Source organism: Drosophila teissieri, chromosome 2R (assembly GCF_016746235.2).
Source record: "Drosophila teissieri strain GT53w chromosome 2R, Prin_Dtei_1.1, whole genome shotgun sequence".
Taxonomy (NCBI): domain Eukaryota; kingdom Metazoa; phylum Arthropoda; class Insecta; order Diptera; family Drosophilidae; genus Drosophila; species Drosophila teissieri.
This window is the reverse complement of record NC_053030.1, coordinates 18,584,659-18,602,301: the sequence shown is the minus strand read 5'-3', so window position 1 is coordinate 18,602,301 and position 17,643 is coordinate 18,584,659. Positions and strand designations below refer to the sequence as shown.

At 42.5% G+C, this 17,643-nt stretch overlaps 1 protein-coding gene and 21 non-coding genes across 22 annotated transcripts; all 22 read right to left on the bottom strand.

The window, feature by feature from the left end:
* Nucleotides 1–3: 3 nt before the first annotated feature.
* LOC122615369 lies at nucleotides 4–122 on the bottom strand. The gene has a single exon (XR_006325822.1). It is a non-coding gene; the product is annotated as a 5S ribosomal RNA (ribosomal RNA).
* A 233-nt stretch (nucleotides 123–355) lies between these two features.
* LOC122615368 lies at nucleotides 356–474 on the bottom strand. The gene has a single exon (XR_006325821.1). It is a non-coding gene; the product is annotated as a 5S ribosomal RNA (ribosomal RNA).
* A 235-nt stretch (nucleotides 475–709) lies between these two features.
* Nucleotides 710–828, bottom strand: LOC122615367. Its single transcript, XR_006325820.1, has one exon. It is a non-coding gene; the product is annotated as a 5S ribosomal RNA (ribosomal RNA).
* Nucleotides 829–1,063: 235 nt separating this feature from the next.
* On the bottom strand, nucleotides 1,064–1,182 carry LOC122615366. Its single transcript, XR_006325819.1, has one exon. It is a non-coding gene; the product is annotated as a 5S ribosomal RNA (ribosomal RNA).
* A 235-nt stretch (nucleotides 1,183–1,417) lies between these two features.
* Nucleotides 1,418–1,536, bottom strand: LOC122615365. The gene has a single exon (XR_006325818.1). It is a non-coding gene; the product is annotated as a 5S ribosomal RNA (ribosomal RNA).
* Nucleotides 1,537–1,771: 235 nt separating this feature from the next.
* Nucleotides 1,772–1,890, bottom strand: LOC122615364. Its single transcript, XR_006325817.1, has one exon. It is a non-coding gene; the product is annotated as a 5S ribosomal RNA (ribosomal RNA).
* A 235-nt stretch (nucleotides 1,891–2,125) lies between these two features.
* On the bottom strand, nucleotides 2,126–2,244 carry LOC122615362. Its single transcript, XR_006325815.1, has one exon. It is a non-coding gene; the product is annotated as a 5S ribosomal RNA (ribosomal RNA).
* A 235-nt stretch (nucleotides 2,245–2,479) lies between these two features.
* On the bottom strand, nucleotides 2,480–2,598 carry LOC122615361. Its single transcript, XR_006325814.1, has one exon. It is a non-coding gene; the product is annotated as a 5S ribosomal RNA (ribosomal RNA).
* Nucleotides 2,599–2,833: 235 nt separating this feature from the next.
* Nucleotides 2,834–2,952, bottom strand: LOC122615360. The gene has a single exon (XR_006325813.1). It is a non-coding gene; the product is annotated as a 5S ribosomal RNA (ribosomal RNA).
* A 235-nt stretch (nucleotides 2,953–3,187) lies between these two features.
* On the bottom strand, nucleotides 3,188–3,306 carry LOC122615359. The gene has a single exon (XR_006325812.1). It is a non-coding gene; the product is annotated as a 5S ribosomal RNA (ribosomal RNA).
* A 228-nt stretch (nucleotides 3,307–3,534) lies between these two features.
* LOC122615358 lies at nucleotides 3,535–3,653 on the bottom strand. The gene has a single exon (XR_006325811.1). It is a non-coding gene; the product is annotated as a 5S ribosomal RNA (ribosomal RNA).
* A 235-nt stretch (nucleotides 3,654–3,888) lies between these two features.
* Nucleotides 3,889–4,007, bottom strand: LOC122615357. Its single transcript, XR_006325810.1, has one exon. It is a non-coding gene; the product is annotated as a 5S ribosomal RNA (ribosomal RNA).
* Nucleotides 4,008–4,242: 235 nt separating this feature from the next.
* On the bottom strand, nucleotides 4,243–4,361 carry LOC122615356. The gene has a single exon (XR_006325809.1). It is a non-coding gene; the product is annotated as a 5S ribosomal RNA (ribosomal RNA).
* Nucleotides 4,362–4,596: 235 nt separating this feature from the next.
* Nucleotides 4,597–4,715, bottom strand: LOC122615355. The gene has a single exon (XR_006325808.1). It is a non-coding gene; the product is annotated as a 5S ribosomal RNA (ribosomal RNA).
* Nucleotides 4,716–4,950: 235 nt separating this feature from the next.
* Nucleotides 4,951–5,069, bottom strand: LOC122615354. The gene has a single exon (XR_006325807.1). It is a non-coding gene; the product is annotated as a 5S ribosomal RNA (ribosomal RNA).
* Nucleotides 5,070–5,304: 235 nt separating this feature from the next.
* Nucleotides 5,305–5,423, bottom strand: LOC122615343. Its single transcript, XR_006325796.1, has one exon. It is a non-coding gene; the product is annotated as a 5S ribosomal RNA (ribosomal RNA).
* A 215-nt stretch (nucleotides 5,424–5,638) lies between these two features.
* On the bottom strand, nucleotides 5,639–5,757 carry LOC122615397. The gene has a single exon (XR_006325846.1). It is a non-coding gene; the product is annotated as a 5S ribosomal RNA (ribosomal RNA).
* Nucleotides 5,758–5,985: 228 nt separating this feature from the next.
* Nucleotides 5,986–6,104, bottom strand: LOC122615386. The gene has a single exon (XR_006325835.1). It is a non-coding gene; the product is annotated as a 5S ribosomal RNA (ribosomal RNA).
* Nucleotides 6,105–6,332: 228 nt separating this feature from the next.
* LOC122615375 lies at nucleotides 6,333–6,451 on the bottom strand. Its single transcript, XR_006325826.1, has one exon. It is a non-coding gene; the product is annotated as a 5S ribosomal RNA (ribosomal RNA).
* A 235-nt stretch (nucleotides 6,452–6,686) lies between these two features.
* LOC122615363 lies at nucleotides 6,687–6,805 on the bottom strand. Its single transcript, XR_006325816.1, has one exon. It is a non-coding gene; the product is annotated as a 5S ribosomal RNA (ribosomal RNA).
* Nucleotides 6,806–7,047: 242 nt separating this feature from the next.
* LOC122615337 lies at nucleotides 7,048–7,166 on the bottom strand. Its single transcript, XR_006325790.1, has one exon. It is a non-coding gene; the product is annotated as a 5S ribosomal RNA (ribosomal RNA).
* A 3,281-nt stretch (nucleotides 7,167–10,447) lies between these two features.
* Nucleotides 10,448–12,191, bottom strand: LOC122614713 (odorant receptor 56a). Its single transcript, XM_043789346.1, has 6 exons — nucleotides 11,891–12,191; nucleotides 11,398–11,828; nucleotides 11,110–11,325; nucleotides 10,950–11,051; nucleotides 10,560–10,712; nucleotides 10,448–10,504 (listed from the first exon to the last, which is right to left on the bottom strand). Exons 1-6 carry the CDS (start codon nucleotides 12,189–12,191, stop codon nucleotides 10,448–10,450), a joined length of 1,260 nt encoding a protein of 419 aa, XP_043645281.1.
* Between the last annotated feature and the right edge of the window lie 5,452 nt (nucleotides 12,192–17,643).

Genomic DNA, 17,643 nt, shown 5'->3' with positions numbered 1-17,643 from the left:
CGAGGCCAACAACACGCGGTGTTCCCAAGCGGTCCCCCATCTAAGTACTAACCGCGCCCGACGCTGCTTAATTTCGGTGATCGGACGAGAACCGATGTATTCAGCGTGGTATGGTCGTTGGCGAAAGTCGATGGACTAAACGGTGTCCTTATGGCCTCGAATACAGCTAGTACATACTGTTTTGTAAATAATAATTTCCAAGAATCCCATTGGGTTGCGGGTTTCACATTTCCAAGAAGATATAGTTTTAATAAGGCAAATAAAAAAATTTCCGACTTTCAGCCGAAAATGGTAAAATAATAAAAATAATAACTAATAGGCAGCAAAAGGCAAAAAGCAAAAAGTTGGTCGACGAGGCCAACAACACGCGGTGTTCCCAAGCGGTCCCCCATCTAAGTACTAACCGCGCCCGACGCTGCTTAATTTCGGTGATCGGACGAGAACCGATGTATTCAGCGTGGTATGGTCGTTGGCGAAAGTCGATGGACTAAACGGTGTCCTTATGGCCTCGAATACAGCTAGTACATACTGTTTTGTAAATAATAATTGAATCCCATTGGGTTGCGGGTTTCACATTTCCAAGAAGATATAGTTTTAATAAGGCAAATAAAAAAATTTCCGACTTTCAGCCGAAAATGGTAAAATAATAAAAATAATAACTAATAGGCAGCAAAAGGCAAAAGGCAAAAAGCAAAAAGTTGGTCGACGAGGCCAACAACACGCGGTGTTCCCAAGCGGTCCCCCATCTAAGTACTAACCGCGCCCGACGCTGCTTAATTTCGGTGATCGGACGAGAACCGATGTATTCAGCGTGGTATGGTCGTTGGCGAAAGTCGATGGACTAAACGGTGTCCTTATGGCCTCGAATACAGCTAGTACATACTGTTTTGTAAATAATAATTGAATCCCATTGGGTTGCGGGTTTCACATTTCCAAGAAGATATAGTTTTAATAAGGCAAATAAAAAAATTTCCGACTTTCAGCCGAAAATGGTAAAATAATAAAAATAATAACTAATAGGCAGCAAAAGGCAAAAGGCAAAAAGCAAAAAGTTGGTCGACGAGGCCAACAACACGCGGTGTTCCCAAGCGGTCCCCCATCTAAGTACTAACCGCGCCCGACGCTGCTTAATTTCGGTGATCGGACGAGAACCGATGTATTCAGCGTGGTATGGTCGTTGGCGAAAGTCGATGGACTAAACGGTGTCCTTATGGCCTCGAATACAGCTAGTACATACTGTTTTGTAAATAATAATTGAATCCCATTGGGTTGCGGGTTTCACATTTCCAAGAAGATATAGTTTTAATAAGGCAAATAAAAAAATTTCCGACTTTCAGCCGAAAATGGTAAAATAATAAAAATAATAACTAATAGGCAGCAAAAGGCAAAAGGCAAAAAGCAAAAAGTTGGTCGACGAGGCCAACAACACGCGGTGTTCCCAAGCGGTCCCCCATCTAAGTACTAACCGCGCCCGACGCTGCTTAATTTCGGTGATCGGACGAGAACCGATGTATTCAGCGTGGTATGGTCGTTGGCGAAAGTCGATGGACTAAACGGTGTCCTTATGGCCTCGAATACAGCTAGTACATACTGTTTTGTAAATAATAATTGAATCCCATTGGGTTGCGGGTTTCACATTTCCAAGAAGATATAGTTTTAATAAGGCAAATAAAAAAATTTCCGACTTTCAGCCGAAAATGGTAAAATAATAAAAATAATAACTAATAGGCAGCAAAAGGCAAAAGGCAAAAAGCAAAAAGTTGGTCGACGAGGCCAACAACACGCGGTGTTCCCAAGCGGTCCCCCATCTAAGTACTAACCGCGCCCGACGCTGCTTAATTTCGGTGATCGGACGAGAACCGATGTATTCAGCGTGGTATGGTCGTTGGCGAAAGTCGATGGACTAAACGGTGTCCTTATGGCCTCGAATACAGCTAGTACATACTGTTTTGTAAATAATAATTGAATCCCATTGGGTTGCGGGTTTCACATTTCCAAGAAGATATAGTTTTAATAAGGCAAATAAAAAAATTTCCGACTTTCAGCCGAAAATGGTAAAATAATAAAAATAATAACTAATAGGCAGCAAAAGGCAAAAGGCAAAAAGCAAAAAGTTGGTCGACGAGGCCAACAACACGCGGTGTTCCCAAGCGGTCCCCCATCTAAGTACTAACCGCGCCCGACGCTGCTTAATTTCGGTGATCGGACGAGAACCGATGTATTCAGCGTGGTATGGTCGTTGGCGAAAGTCGATGGACTAAACGGTGTCCTTATGGCCTCGAATACAGCTAGTACATACTGTTTTGTAAATAATAATTGAATCCCATTGGGTTGCGGGTTTCACATTTCCAAGAAGATATAGTTTTAATAAGGCAAATAAAAAAATTTCCGACTTTCAGCCGAAAATGGTAAAATAATAAAAATAATAACTAATAGGCAGCAAAAGGCAAAAGGCAAAAAGCAAAAAGTTGGTCGACGAGGCCAACAACACGCGGTGTTCCCAAGCGGTCCCCCATCTAAGTACTAACCGCGCCCGACGCTGCTTAATTTCGGTGATCGGACGAGAACCGATGTATTCAGCGTGGTATGGTCGTTGGCGAAAGTCGATGGACTAAACGGTGTCCTTATGGCCTCGAATACAGCTAGTACATACTGTTTTGTAAATAATAATTGAATCCCATTGGGTTGCGGGTTTCACATTTCCAAGAAGATATAGTTTTAATAAGGCAAATAAAAAAATTTCCGACTTTCAGCCGAAAATGGTAAAATAATAAAAATAATAACTAATAGGCAGCAAAAGGCAAAAGGCAAAAAGCAAAAAGTTGGTCGACGAGGCCAACAACACGCGGTGTTCCCAAGCGGTCCCCCATCTAAGTACTAACCGCGCCCGACGCTGCTTAATTTCGGTGATCGGACGAGAACCGATGTATTCAGCGTGGTATGGTCGTTGGCGAAAGTCGATGGACTAAACGGTGTCCTTATGGCCTCGAATACAGCTAGTACATACTGTTTTGTAAATAATAATTGAATCCCATTGGGTTGCGGGTTTCACATTTCCAAGAAGATATAGTTTTAATAAGGCAAATAAAAAAATTTCCGACTTTCAGCCGAAAATGGTAAAATAATAAAAATAATAACTAATAGGCAGCAAAAGGCAAAAGGCAAAAAGCAAAAAGTTGGTCGACGAGGCCAACAACACGCGGTGTTCCCAAGCGGTCCCCCATCTAAGTACTAACCGCGCCCGACGCTGCTTAATTTCGGTGATCGGACGAGAACCGATGTATTCAGCGTGGTATGGTCGTTGGCGAAAGTCGATGGACTAAACGGTGTCCTTATGGCCTCGAATACAGCTAGTACATACTGTTTTGTAAATAATAATTGAATCCCATTGGGTTGCGGGTTTCACATTTCCAAGAAGATATAGTTTTAATAAGGCAAATAAAAAAATTTCCGACTTTCAGCCGAAAATGGTAAAATAATAAAAATAATAACTAATAGGCAGCAAAAGGCAAAAAGCAAAAAGTTGGTCGACGAGGCCAACAACACGCGGTGTTCCCAAGCGGTCCCCCATCTAAGTACTAACCGCGCCCGACGCTGCTTAATTTCGGTGATCGGACGAGAACCGATGTATTCAGCGTGGTATGGTCGTTGGCGAAAGTCGATGGACTAAACGGTGTCCTTATGGCCTCGAATACAGCTAGTACATACTGTTTTGTAAATAATAATTTCCAAGAATTTCCCATTGGGTTGCGGGTTTCACATTTCCAAGAAGATATAGTTTTAATAAGGCAAATAAAAAAATTTCCGACTTTCAGCCGAAAATGCTAAAATAATAAAAATAATAACTAATAGGCAGCAAAAGGCAAAAAGCAAAAAGTTGGTCGACGAGGCCAACAACACGCGGTGTTCCCAAGCGGTCCCCCATCTAAGTACTAACCGCGCCCGACGCTGCTTAATTTCGGTGATCGGACGAGAACCGATGTATTCAGCGTGGTATGGTCGTTGGCGAAAGTCGATGGACTAAACGGTGTCCTTATGGCCTCGAATACAGCTAGTACATACTGTTTTGTAAATAATAATTTCCAAGAATTTCCCATTGGGTTGCGGGTTTCACATTTCCAAGAAGATATAGTTTTAATAAGGCAAATAAAAAAATTTCCGACTTTCAGCCGAAAATGCTAAAATAATAAAAATAATAACTAATAGGCAGCAAAAGGCAAAAAGCAAAAAGTTGGTCGACGAGGCCAACAACACGCGGTGTTCCCAAGCGGTCCCCCATCTAAGTACTAACCGCGCCCGACGCTGCTTAATTTCGGTGATCGGACGAGAACCGATGTATTCAGCGTGGTATGGTCGTTGGCGAAAGTCGATGGACTAAACGGTGTCCTTATGGCCTCGAATACAGCTAGTACATACTGTTTTGTAAATAATAATTTCCAAGAATTTCCCATTGGGTTGCGGGTTTCACATTTCCAAGAAGATATAGTTTTAATAAGGCAAATAAAAAAATTTCCGACTTTCAGCCGAAAATGCTAAAATAATAAAAATAATAACTAATAGGCAGCAAAAGGCAAAAAGCAAAAAGTTGGTCGACGAGGCCAACAACACGCGGTGTTCCCAAGCGGTCCCCCATCTAAGTACTAACCGCGCCCGACGCTGCTTAATTTCGGTGATCGGACGAGAACCGATGTATTCAGCGTGGTATGGTCGTTGGCGAAAGTCGATGGACTAAACGGTGTCCTTATGGCCTCGAATACAGCTAGTACATACTGTTTTGTAAATAATAATTTCCAAGAATTTCCCATTGGGTTGCGGGTTTCACATTTCCAAGAAGATATAGTTTTAATAAGGCAAATAAAAAAATTTCCGACTTTCAGCCGAAAATGCTAAAATAATAAAAATAATAACTAATAGGCAGCAAAAGGCAAAAAGCAAAAAGTTGGTCGACGAGGCCAACAACACGCGGTGTTCCCAAGCGGTCCCCCATCTAAGTACTAACCGCGCCCGACGCTGCTTAATTTCGGTGATCGGACGAGAACCGATGTATTCAGCGTGGTATGGTCGTTGGCGAAAGTCGATGGACTAAACGGTGTCCTTATGGCCTCGAATACAGCTAGTACATACTGTTTTGTAAATAATAATTTCCAAGAATTTCCCATTGGGTTGCGGGTTTCACATTTCCAAGAAGATATAGTTTTAATAAGGCAAATAAAAAAATTTCCGACTTTCAGCCGAAAATGCTAAAATAATAAAAATAATAACTAATAGGCAGCAAAAGGCAAAAAGCAAAAAGTTGGTCGACGAGGCCAACAACACGCGGTGTTCCCAAGCGGTCCCCCATCTAAGTACTAACCGCGCCCGACGCTGCTTAATTTCGGTGATCGGACGAGAACCGATGTATTCAGCGTGGTATGGTCGTTGGCGAAAGTCGATGGACTAAACGGTGTCCTTATGGCCTCGAATACAGCTAGTACATACTGTTTTGTAAATAATAATTGAATCCCATTGGGTTGCGGGTTTCACATTTCCAAGAAGATATAGTTTTAATAAGGCAAATAAAAAAATATTTTCCGACTTTCAGCCGAAAATGGTAAAATAATAACTAATAGGCAGCAAAAGGCAAAAAGTTGGTCGACGAGGCCAACAACACGCGGTGTTCCCAAGCGGTCCCCCATCTAAGTACTAACCGCGCCCGACGCTGCTTAATTTCGGTGATCGGACGAGAACCGATGTATTCAGCGTGGTATGGTCGTTGGCGAAAGTCGATGGACTAAACGGTGTCCTTATGGCCTCGAATACAGCTAGTACATACTGTTTTGTAAATAATAATTGAATCCCATTGGGTTGCGGGTTTCACATTTCCAAGAAGATATAGTTTTAATAAGGCAAATAAAAAAATTTCCGACTTTCAGCCGAAAATGGTAAAATAATAAAAATAATAACTAATAGGCAGCAAAAGGCAAAAAGCAAAAAGTTGGTCGACGAGGCCAACAACACGCGGTGTTCCCAAGCGGTCCCCCATCTAAGTACTAACCGCGCCCGACGCTGCTTAATTTCGGTGATCGGACGAGAACCGATGTATTCAGCGTGGTATGGTCGTTGGCGAAAGTCGATGGACTAAACGGTGTCCTTATGGCCTCGAATACAGCTAGTACATACTGTTTTGTAAATAATAATTGAATCCCATTGGGTTGCGGGTTTCACATTTCCAAGAAGATATAGTTTTAATAAGGCAAATAAAAAAATTTCCGACTTTCAGCCGAAAATGGTAAAATAATAAAAATAATAACCAATCAGCAGCAAAAGGCAAAAAGCAAAAAGTTGGTCGACGAGGCCAACAACACGCGGTGTTCCCAAGCGGTCCCCCATCTAAGTACTAACCGCGCCCGACGCTGCTTAATTTCGGTGATCGGACGAGAACCGATGTATTCAGCGTGGTATGGTCGTTGGCGAAAGTCGATGGACTAAACGGTGTCCTTATGGCCTCGAATACAGCTAGTACATACTGTTTTGTAAATAATAATTTCCAAGAATTTCCCATTGGGTTGCGGGTTTCACATTTCCAAGAAGATATAGTTTTAATAAGGCAAATAAAAAAATTTCCGACTTTCAGCCGAAAATGCTAAAATAATAAAAATAATAACTAATAGGCAGCAAAAGGCAAAAAGCAAAAAGTTGGTCGACGAGGCCAACAACACGCGGTGTTCCCAAGCGGTCCCCCATCTAAGTACTAACCGCGCCCGACGCTGCTTAATTTCGGTGATCGGACGAGAACCGATGTATTCAGCGTGGTATGGTCGTTGGCGAAAGTCGATGGACTAAACGGTGTCCTTATGGCCTCGAATACAGCTAGTACATACTGTTTTGTAAATAATAATTTCCAAGAATTTCCCATTGGGTTGCGGGTTTCACATTTCCAAGAAGATATAGTTTTAATAAGGCAAATAAAAAAATTTCCGACTTTCAGCCGAAAATGCTAAAATAATAAAAATAATAACTAATAGGCAGCAAAAGGCAAAAGGCAAAAAGCAAAAAGTTGGTCGACGAGGCCAACAACACGCGGTGTTCCCAAGCGGTCCCCCATCTAAGTACTAACCGCGCCCGACGCTGCTTAATTTCGGTGATCGGACGAGAACCGATGTATTCAGCGTGGTATGGTCGTTGGCGAAAGTCATGTGGCTTAAAGTTGAACATATAGAGTGAATTTAAATTCTTTTTTGAATAGGTTTTTGCTCTTGATATGAGTAGAGTTAATAATATGTAATGGTAATAAATAATTTAGTTTGTAATAATAATTTGTAATAAGTTTGGATACGATTTGTACTCTTAATTTCATCATTCAAGGAGCATGTTTAAATTGATGGGTTTCGGCTCGACGGCTTCAATGAAGTCAGAGTAAAGTTGCTGCTCGTAAAAATACCAATGTCAATGCAAACTTCATAAATCAGTCGAATAGCCTCGCTTCGTTTGAAATTCTTGGAAAGAAGGCGTCGAACTATTCACGACTCCCCATCTCCCAGTGTCTAAATATTTCAACGACTTACGTGTCTATTTTCTACCCCTTTGAAGGGGTTTCCCCCTGGCCATCAGCTCAAAACCCTCCCAAGCCCCGAGGATGTCATGTGGGATGGGCGTGGTGGGGACGGGTCAGTTGACGCTGTTGTTTTCATAAGTTGTTGCCTTTGTTGCATTTGTTTTGGCATGTTTATTGCACTGTCAACGGCAATGCATGAAAAGTTTTAGTTAGCCAAGTTAAGTTGTTGCTGGTGACAAACCCTCTGCGTGCAGGACCCGTATTTGCTCCCCGGGAGTTATCCGGCGCTGGCCTCCTCCAATGCCCAACCGTAACTGTTAATGTGTTTGAAGTCAAATTGTTTGCAGTCACGTGACCAACAGCCGAGGCAGCAGCAGCAGCAGCAGCAGCAGCAGCAGCAGCAGCAGCAGCAGCAGGAGCAAAAACAACTTTATCCATGATTAATCAGTTGCATTTAAATGTGCACGATATCCTGGGCGGTGCGCGCGTCCTCTGGTGACAACTGCAGTCCTTTTGGCCAAGCTCGAGTGCCCATATCCGGCCAACAGATGGGCAAGGGACCTGATTATGATTAATTCAATGCATTCAAAATTTAACTACAACTTCATTTCGCTTTATGGCGCCGGCCAACAAATCGGCGTGCGTTAATTAATTTTAATAACCATATTTATTTCACCTAACAGCTGGCCAAGTCACGCGTGTGTGCTGCCTTAACTGTGCCATCGTAAATGTTTAATGGCAAAACACTTAGTTGGCCAAAGTGAAGAGCTTTGGTAGCGCAACCAACAAACGTAAGCCCACTTATTTACGTGAATAAAAATGTTTCTTCCGAATGGGTTTCCTTTTTTCTAGGAAAATACATTTTATTACAAGCTGTTCGATTTTAAATGCGAACGAATTTAAAGGGCTCACTGGAATCACTATTGTTTTGAAATAATTCGTTCTTCTAATATGCTTTGAAAAAAACGAATTTTTGCATTACATTAATTGCATGTCAGGCAGTTCACTTTCAGAAGTTAATTTCTGCTTCACAGATATGACTACGCATAATGCTAACTTACAATTCTTTGGCTTCAACATATGTATGTATGTACCACCCTTATAAGGAGGTTTTGCTTCCTTGAAGGGGGTTTTCTTTTGTGGGCCCGTTCCGAGAATTGCTTTCCCTTTGAATTCATTTCTTTTGTGGCGGTAGGGCAGCAGTGTATTGTAAATATTCATTACATGTGTGCAGCAAATTTTAATTTTTTCGCAAAACTGCAAAAACCCAAAAAGGGTGGCTCACACACTTACCATAACGCACCGTACAATACACTCGAGCTCCCAACGCATTTTCCCCCTGAGGGACGAGGGTTGGCACTCAGAGTGCACGACATTCATTGTGCTTAATGAACACTCGCATCCATTACGCTTGCATTATGTATGTAATGTCATAAATAATCAACAAAAAACGTGCGCAACGAAAACCATAAAAAATTTGCCAATATTGCTTAAAATACCGGCAACAGATGCCTAGAATTTGGTATGCCGCAATGCCATGTGGTTTCTATTTTTGCCAAATTATCTTTATTGTGGTCTAAAAATATGTGTTTTAAGCTATACGAAATCCTATTTTTAAGTACAAGAGGTCGATATTTGACTAGCTAGAGAACTGGAAGGAATGTCTAACTTAAATACATATATAACATATAACTGCTGGTTTTGTTAGAAATTTTTTCAGTTAGCTTTCTCATTCGTTGTCATCTTCTACAGCTAAGCGCTAGAATCGACCCTTACTCAAACAATATTTACCTATTTAGTAAGAGTTTAGTGCTTCAAAACGATACGTAAGTGGCAAATAGAAGAGCTGAATCACCAACCCTTCCATTGTGTTATGTTTGTTTGAACAAATGTGTATTACAGATGTCGCGGAAATATAAAAGGAGTTGTATCTCATATATCAGCGCATTCTTCTACTTTTTCGAAAGGGTAACACGCTCTCTTCAGAGAGATTTCAATCGAGTGGTTTACCAACAACCCTTTTCACGCTGTTACCCAACTATCTGTGACCCTCGCTTTTGTTACCCTCCGAGGACTAACATACGTGGATGGATGCCCAGGTTTTTCGAAATGGTTCTGGGTTTTGAGTTCTGAGTTCTGTTTGCAAGGTTCTGGGCTCTGGGCTCTGGCATACCTGCCGCGTTTGTAACCCCGCCATTAATACTCATTAGTAGCCGAGGTTCGGCGTGTGCCTTTATCAGCCATTTAGCCACTTTGTGTAATCCCAGGGAGCACAACAACCGCAACAAAATGCGTGTTTATTTGGGTGTGGGTCGCAGTTTGTTTTTATTTTTGTTTCCTTACTTCTTTTTTTGTCTATACTCTTAATAATATTAAAAAATACACCCAGGGGGACAACGATTCGGTTTGTTTGGTTAGTTTCGCTGATGGTTGTATTGTGGTGGTGGGTTGATGTATCTGACCGTTTTGCTGGGGCAGACGCATAAATTTCCTTTGTCTAAACCCCCAAGACAATTAGAGGCACGGCAGGGAAATAATGGCAGGGGCGGGGGTTGGTTGGTAAGAAGTGCAAAAATCGTTTTATATCCATTGAGAAAGACAATATAACAAAACACATACAACGCCAGTGACATGCGACGTTTCTCAAGTGATAAATGATGTCGCCCGTTACTTGCATTGCCTTTTTGAGTAACAGGCGTCTCTCTTCAGTTTGAGTCACGTTTATTTGCACTGTAAAATGGTTTTAGCATTTCAACTTCTACATATGTATGTATGTGCCCTCTATCGTTTCCTCGGTTTTTGTGAGTGTGTGCCGGGCAAAATGAATTGCATGGCTTGTTTACTGTCATGTTAGCCAAACGAGTTGACAGGCGCAACGGCATTTGATTAGCCCTGAAGAAAAGGCTTTCCCCCTTAATACAAGTGGGAGCTACGCAGCAAATTGAAGTAGCTGTAGGCTCCACGGCCAATCTGCAAAAGGAATGGCTTGAATTCGATGAATCCAATATCGACTCGGCAGCCTTACGTCGATGAAGGTTCTCAGATTCAAATCGACCAGCAGGGCGCGCATCTTCATCGGCCTTTGGGCATGCATCATCATAAAAACGAGCATTTTCTGCAAAGGCATTTCGAAGTTGTACCATCCGCAAGAAAAGTAAGCAAGGCTCAGTTCATCGTGCTGAAAAAAGGGCATTTTTAGGAGGCTACTAAAAGGAAGTAAACAAAAATCATGCGAGTCAGACAATAGCTTGAAATGGGCTTTTTTTATCCGACTTAATAGTGCTTCATCCGACATGTGAAACCAATGTGAATGAATGTCAATTTAAAAAAAAATGCGAGAATAAATTAACTTCTTTAGAGGAAGATTTAAACTTTTTTTGTTAATATTTCATGATATTCTTGTTAGTATACCCACACATTCAACAATCAACGTGGCATGCCAATGATAGATCCACAGAATACCAGCCATCACAAACAGGTAAATGAACATGAAGAAGTAATCCATTTTGCTTGGAACCTAAAAAGCCATATTAAATATTTTCGAGAACTATAAATTGGTAAATATGCAAACTTACGCCAACTGTCAAGGCAAAGAAGAGAAAGCATATGAGAACCGAAAAGATAATGAAATCTGCCATCACGGGCACGCAAATGAGATGCTGTAGTTCCTGGACAAATTTTCGAATCCTCAGTTGTTCCCTAACAAATTCCTTGAAGAGTTGCATTTGCCAGAAAGTTAACTCACTGCCAGCAAGACGATTAATTTTCAAGTTGGGATTAAGCCGGCTAATCTACTCAAACCAGAAATTTATAATTTGTTGAATATATGTAAGTAAGAAATAAAAAAAAAAAAAATATATTACATCCATCTCCTCCACTCGCTTTTTGAGTATCTGCAGCTTGAGGTTTACGTACTTCATGAGGCAAGTGATAAAGGTGTGCCACAATGGGATAGTGGTGATCCCCAGGCCCAGAGCATACCAAGGTCCCAAGTATCCAACCACGAAGTTATCGCAAAGTTCTCCGAAGGGAAACAGCTGGAAGAGCAGAATGGGCTGCTCCTCACCACGTCGCACTGCTGGCACATTGAAAACCGATTTGGGCAGAAATAGAGTCCTGTAGATGCAGTCCGAATAGGCCATTAGGCCAGCAATGACCGATGGCACCCAGATCAACAGGGTGATGGTGCGGGTATAGGCCTGAGTGGCGACCAGGAGTTCCATCTCCTGGTTATCTGCCTCGAGCATCAAGTTCTGGATATCCGAATGGGCAACTCGCAGAAGGGATATTACCTCTGGAATAAATATGCAGCATACTTTATTAAATGAATATATTAATATTATAGTTTAAACTCACTATCTCTTTGAACGTAGGCATTAAAGGTGGCAATGGATACTGCGAAATACTGGACTGCGGTGGCGTAACTCGTGGCCCCATCATTGAGGTTTTCGTAACCACGAAACACTCTCGCCAGCATTAAAGCACAGCTTAGCCAAATGGAAGCCGTCAAAATGGTGCACCGTATGAGACTTAGCCAAGGCCTATTCTGATCCTTGGAGGCCACATATCCGTACCATTGGAAGCATCGCAGATGGGTTCCGAAAATGGGATCATCGAAGGTTGACGGCGAGAGCAGCAGATCCTTAACTTTGAACATGGCAACTGTTTGCAGCAGACCATTTTCTAGGGTCTTTTATAGGTTCTAAGGTGCTAAGTGGATTGATTAGCAGGGGACACGTTAAGTGGCAATAATTGTGCAATAATTGTCTCTGTTTACTGATTTAGCGACAGGTGCTGCAGTTCTGCATAGACGATTTGGTAATGTGCTAGGTGCTAGGTGTAAGCCCTGCAGCCAGATGGCCTTCCATTATTTGTTGGCAAGTTTAAATTCGATTTGCATGTTACACTGTGCGGCACCCGAAACTTTGTCCACATTCAGGGGCAGTGGCAATGTCAAATGTGTTTTGGGCAGCGTTGCATGCGAGTGGGTGAAATTTGCTAGTGAAATTAAACTTTTTCCCAACTTGTTCTGGCCACTTTGTCGAGAGAGTGTCCCTTACCGGCAAGCGGTCGGGGCAAGAGTGTAATCAGGTAATGGAAAACGAATAAATAGGATGTGAGTGCAGTCCTACTGGCTTTAATAAAATTAATTTTTGATCTCTGCTCGTTGGATCGAATTACAGGTGCACAAACCGAATGAGGGCCAGAGTCAATCAAGTGGTCAGATTGCGTAGCCAACTATCGACCAGCGACCCAAGTAACCTCACATGGCACCAAAGGTCCTTCCGGCAAATGGCATTCAAGGAAGATGAAATGCGAGGACCGAGAATCCGAGAGCCCGAGGCGGGAACTCAGAACTCAGAATCGGAAAACGATTTTTGCATGTGACAATCATATGCAGGAGCTGAGTAATTCGCCAATATATACATGGGGCATCAACGGATATTGTATCTGTGGAGCGAAGCATGTGCGGCACGAGTGTGTCGTCTATTTCACAATTTGCATTTAATATCCTTGTGTGAATAATTTACAAATGCAATAAACGTAAATGCGTTGGAGGAAACGCACTCAGACATGGCTGGGTGCGAATCCCCAGTCCCGATCCCAGTCCATCTCGGAATTCGAGCCCGAATCCAACATGGAAATGCTTCACAAGCTCCACGAGCTTCGGGAAAATGGGTTGTGTGTGTTGTATTGTGGGGGAAACTCAGTACACGCATATTTGTATGTTGCATGTTTGCAACTGTCTCTCTGATGTTTGTGTTTGCGTTTGCAAATGTGTAAATGCATTCGCAGCTCGGTCGTATTTGTCTGTCTGCTGGCGTGAAATTTGCTGTAAGCAATAAGCCTTTGAGGATATTGAAAGTCACTCGTTTCTGGTATTTACTTATGCGTTTGTTTCATGCTCTGCTGCAAAAAGTGAAATGGGAAATCGGAAGGATTCGTGGGAGTATCTATCTATCTGTATTGGCCTGACTTGACTTGGCTTGGCTTGGTTTGGCTTGGCTTGGCGCTTTTCACGCCACATTTGCTGGGGCAGAGTAATCGGATATTAGCCCGCCTTGCTCATTGTTATGGCATATTTATTGGTAGTCGGAATTGCACACGATGCTGCGTTCAGTTTTGTGGTTAACTTGCAGCTTAAACTGCCCCATAACTAAGGGCTTTTCCCATCGAGAGCTCCTGTGGTCTGACTCCATTCCTTTTGACATCTTTGCGTGTTCTGTGGTTGCAATATCGGAATGGTATTTCCATATTTACTACGATTGCGGTTCATTTACAAGGACAAAAGTTCAGCAGTTGTCATTTGAGCTTTCCGCTCAACAAGAGTAGTATTTTCCAACAAAGCATCTTACTAATTTTAATACTATATCATCGTAAAAGAGTATCTAAAAGAACATCTCGTTTTCGCATGGTAATCCATCAACTAAGTATACTTCGCTGAAATCTTTTGCGAAGAACTCTGTAGCAACTATGCAACTTTGTTGGCCATGAATTATGGCCACATTTAACCTTAAATAAAGTCTTTTAAAAGTCCATAGACTTTAAGAGTGGGAGGACTTTACTTGAGCTTTTGGCGCCAACCAGCCACTAAATTGTTTACACGCAATTTCATCAAAACAATAAATCATGCAGTTGAATCGGCACAACAAAGGCGGCGACAACGACGACGTCCGCTTTCCCGCTTTTCCGCCTTTCCGCTTTCCCTTCACAGACGAGCGACGTGACGTCAAGTTGACATTTGGTGAAAATCAAATCAAAAGCATTTTTCCGCACAGCGGAAGTGGCGCAAGTAGCAAGTCAAACTTGGCAAACACACATTTATAACGCGAGCATATAGTAATGGGACCCACAAACACAGAAATCCCCAAGTACATAAGTATATCCCCTCAACATAAACATAACATATATACACATATATATATAATACATATATGGGGTATATATTTGGCCTGACTGCTTGACGGCCAGGTCATCAATCGTGTGGTTGAAAGAAGGAGCAGCCGGGCAGGCAGCTTCAGTTGCGCCATTTTATTTAATTTATAAGTATAACATTTAATATTAATTATACGCCACGTAAGCTCATTGCGCACGGCGCTGAAAAGCCATGTCCTTAACTGTGTGTGCGAATGGGTGTGTGCGTTGTGTGCGATGTGCGATGTGTGTATGTGTGTGTGTGTGCTTGCGGCAAAGGGGCCACAGGTTTTTATTTCGCTCATTAACTATGCACGTTTGTTGGCACTGCAATGGCCACAATGGTCAACATCGGTGGGCGACCAGGTCGAGAAAGCCAGCCACAGGAGCAGGACAAGGAGCAGGACCAGGACCAGGAGCACGAAGCAGAGGTCTGGATTCTGAAACAGGAACAGCAGAAATTCCCATTTAACCCTTGCTTTTCACTTTTTCTTTGGTAATGCGCAAGCAAAAGAAAAACAACCGTGAGATTGCAGTATATTTGAGCGATAAGTTGAAAGCGGTACACCCTTTGTTGGAGCTCCCATTGTTATTGGAAATATTTAATGAGATCCGTTGCGAAATACCTTTAAAAGTGTACATACCCAATAAAACATTAAATAAAACTGTATACAAAGATTGAGTTAAATTTAAGGTAAAGAGCTCTAAAGATAAGGGTCTTGAAGTAACTTTAAAAGTGGTCAATAAGTGAGCAAGCTGATAAAAACAGGTGATCTACCAAAACATTATAGAACCTTTAGAAAAATTTCTTTTTTTCCTTACAAATATGAACTAAATTAAATTAAATGCTGGGAAAGGTAAATGACTTCAATATCAAAGATATAGGGCATTTCCGCAAATGAAAGAGCCAACGCGAAGCGTCCAAGTAAAAGTCCATAATGTTTAAATTGTGGCTCTCTACAAAAGCGAGAAATCAGCACAGCGAGTTTTTATTTGCATTAAGAAATTATAATTATGGCAGCTGCCACCTACCACCCACCTACCACCCACCTACCACCCACCTACCACTCCCCCTTTGCCGCCTCTCCGCCCCTCATCGGCGTGTTTCGACCGCTTTTGGGGTTACTTTTGCCCTTTGCCGTAGTTTGTTGGCTTGTGTCTGACTGGTATACTGGTGTTCCATGGCTCCCTGGCTGCCTGGCTGCCTGGCTGCGTGGGGTGCACACTTTTTTAATTGAAAAGTGCAAAATAATGTTAAAGAAAAGTAAAAAGTAGTCGTGGCACAAAGTATACGCCAAGTATCCCGACCCCGTTCCATTACTTACCCACCTTCACCTCCAACCCCACCATTTGGAATCCCGAGAGGCACGCCAACGCTGGTTTGTACTTGTGTAGGTGGGTAGCGAGTATTGTGAGCAGATGAATGCAGTTTGCTGCTTCAGTTTTTATCCTTTTGGTTTTATTTCACTGTGCCCAAGGGTTCGGAATGCGAGGAGGGCTGGTTGCGTGTCCCGCTTCAAGGAGCCTTTCCAGGCATAAATTGTGGCCAGAAACGAGCGTGAGGATGGCTTGTTTCTTCTTGGGCTTTTCCCTTTTTTATTTCTAAAGGTGTGTCCTGGTGACTCTGTGCATACCAGCTAAGGGTGGATTAATCGTTGGGGCAAAGTGGTCAGTGGCGAAATCTTACAACTTTCCAAAAGCCAGTTTACCGGCTAAGGGCGAAATCGTGAGAAATCAGTTTTAATCCAAGTTTATGCACGTACGTAAAAGAAACCTTTGTTGTATATATTTTAAACTTTATGATTGCCGCCGATTAAATCAACATGAAAATAAATACCAAGAGCTATTTAACTATATTTTGTACGTTTTATTAGTAATAAACCAATAAGCCAAACTGTGTAACTAAGTCACATTCAAAAACTTATTGACCAATTGAATTAATAAGATTACCCCGAATCATTGGTTATCGATACTATTTGGTGGGGGCTATATCAAGATATTTCGTATGGTTAATCAGCTTACATAATAAGTTGCCTTTCCACACTCGGCCAGTTATCTAATTTGCAGTGCCGGAGAATCAACACTTTGTAAAGCTGCCATAACAAGCGTTAAGTGGATGAAAGCCAGCTTCCCATTTATCGGTAATTGCGTCGTTCGCTGCGATTGTCGGGGCGTTCCATCGTTCGCTCTTAGCTCGAAATGCATACAATTTACGCTACTTATGCTAAAATCGCAGCTGCATTCCATGGCCATGGCCAGCAGTCATGGAGCACCTGGCTTGGCTGGCTTGCCTGGCTGGAGTTCGACAGCGTCTTCAATCGACAAAGGCGGCAAAGGCCCAATGAAGCATGTAATTCGCCCAGAACTAGCGCTACAAGTAATTTCAAATTGATGGCGCGAAAATTACGACAAGCGCTGTGAGCCAAAGTTAGCAAGAAGCCCAGGCCAAGATCAACCGTTAGCAGGCTATGGCAGCTATATAGCTCCAGATCCCCAGATCCGCAGATCCCCCAACCAAGATGCACTCATCTGTGAAATGCAACTCGAAGGCGAAATTGCAGCATGCTGCATTTTATTTTGGTGCCCCGCAAACTTAATTGTGTGAGCCATCGACGACGGATGAAATTGGTTATGCCCCATGAGTCAGTGTGTGTTTGTGTGTGTGTGTGGCGCCTTTTAGACGGTTTAGTGCGCAAATTGGCCTACAAACTTGTCACCATTTATCTCACTCAGTGTCAGCGGCATCTTGGCGGAAGGTGGAGAGATCCTCCATACCATATACGTACCATATACTCGCAGCATATCCCAAACGCAAACTTATTCTTATTTCATCGCGCGTGCAAAACTTTGCCAGTCTGCCATAAAATGCGTGTCGAGAACACAAAATGACACTTAAGCGGTACGAGTCCTGTGCCCCTGACAATATTGAATATGCAGAGGGAAAAGCACCCACACACACACACTCAATCAGGTATCATTTAGGAGGAACCATCAATCTTGGCATCATTCTCCGTCTCCGAATCCGACTTTATCTCGAGCGAAGTGCAGACGTACGCATAGATATTCGCTGGCGGCACTGGCAAATGTATTTGGCAATGTTTGCCATTGTTTGGCCAACAATAACAATCGATGTCACCGGCAGAAGCAGTCGTAAAACAGCCCAAAAGAGCCCCAAAAACTAAGCTGAATGCGGC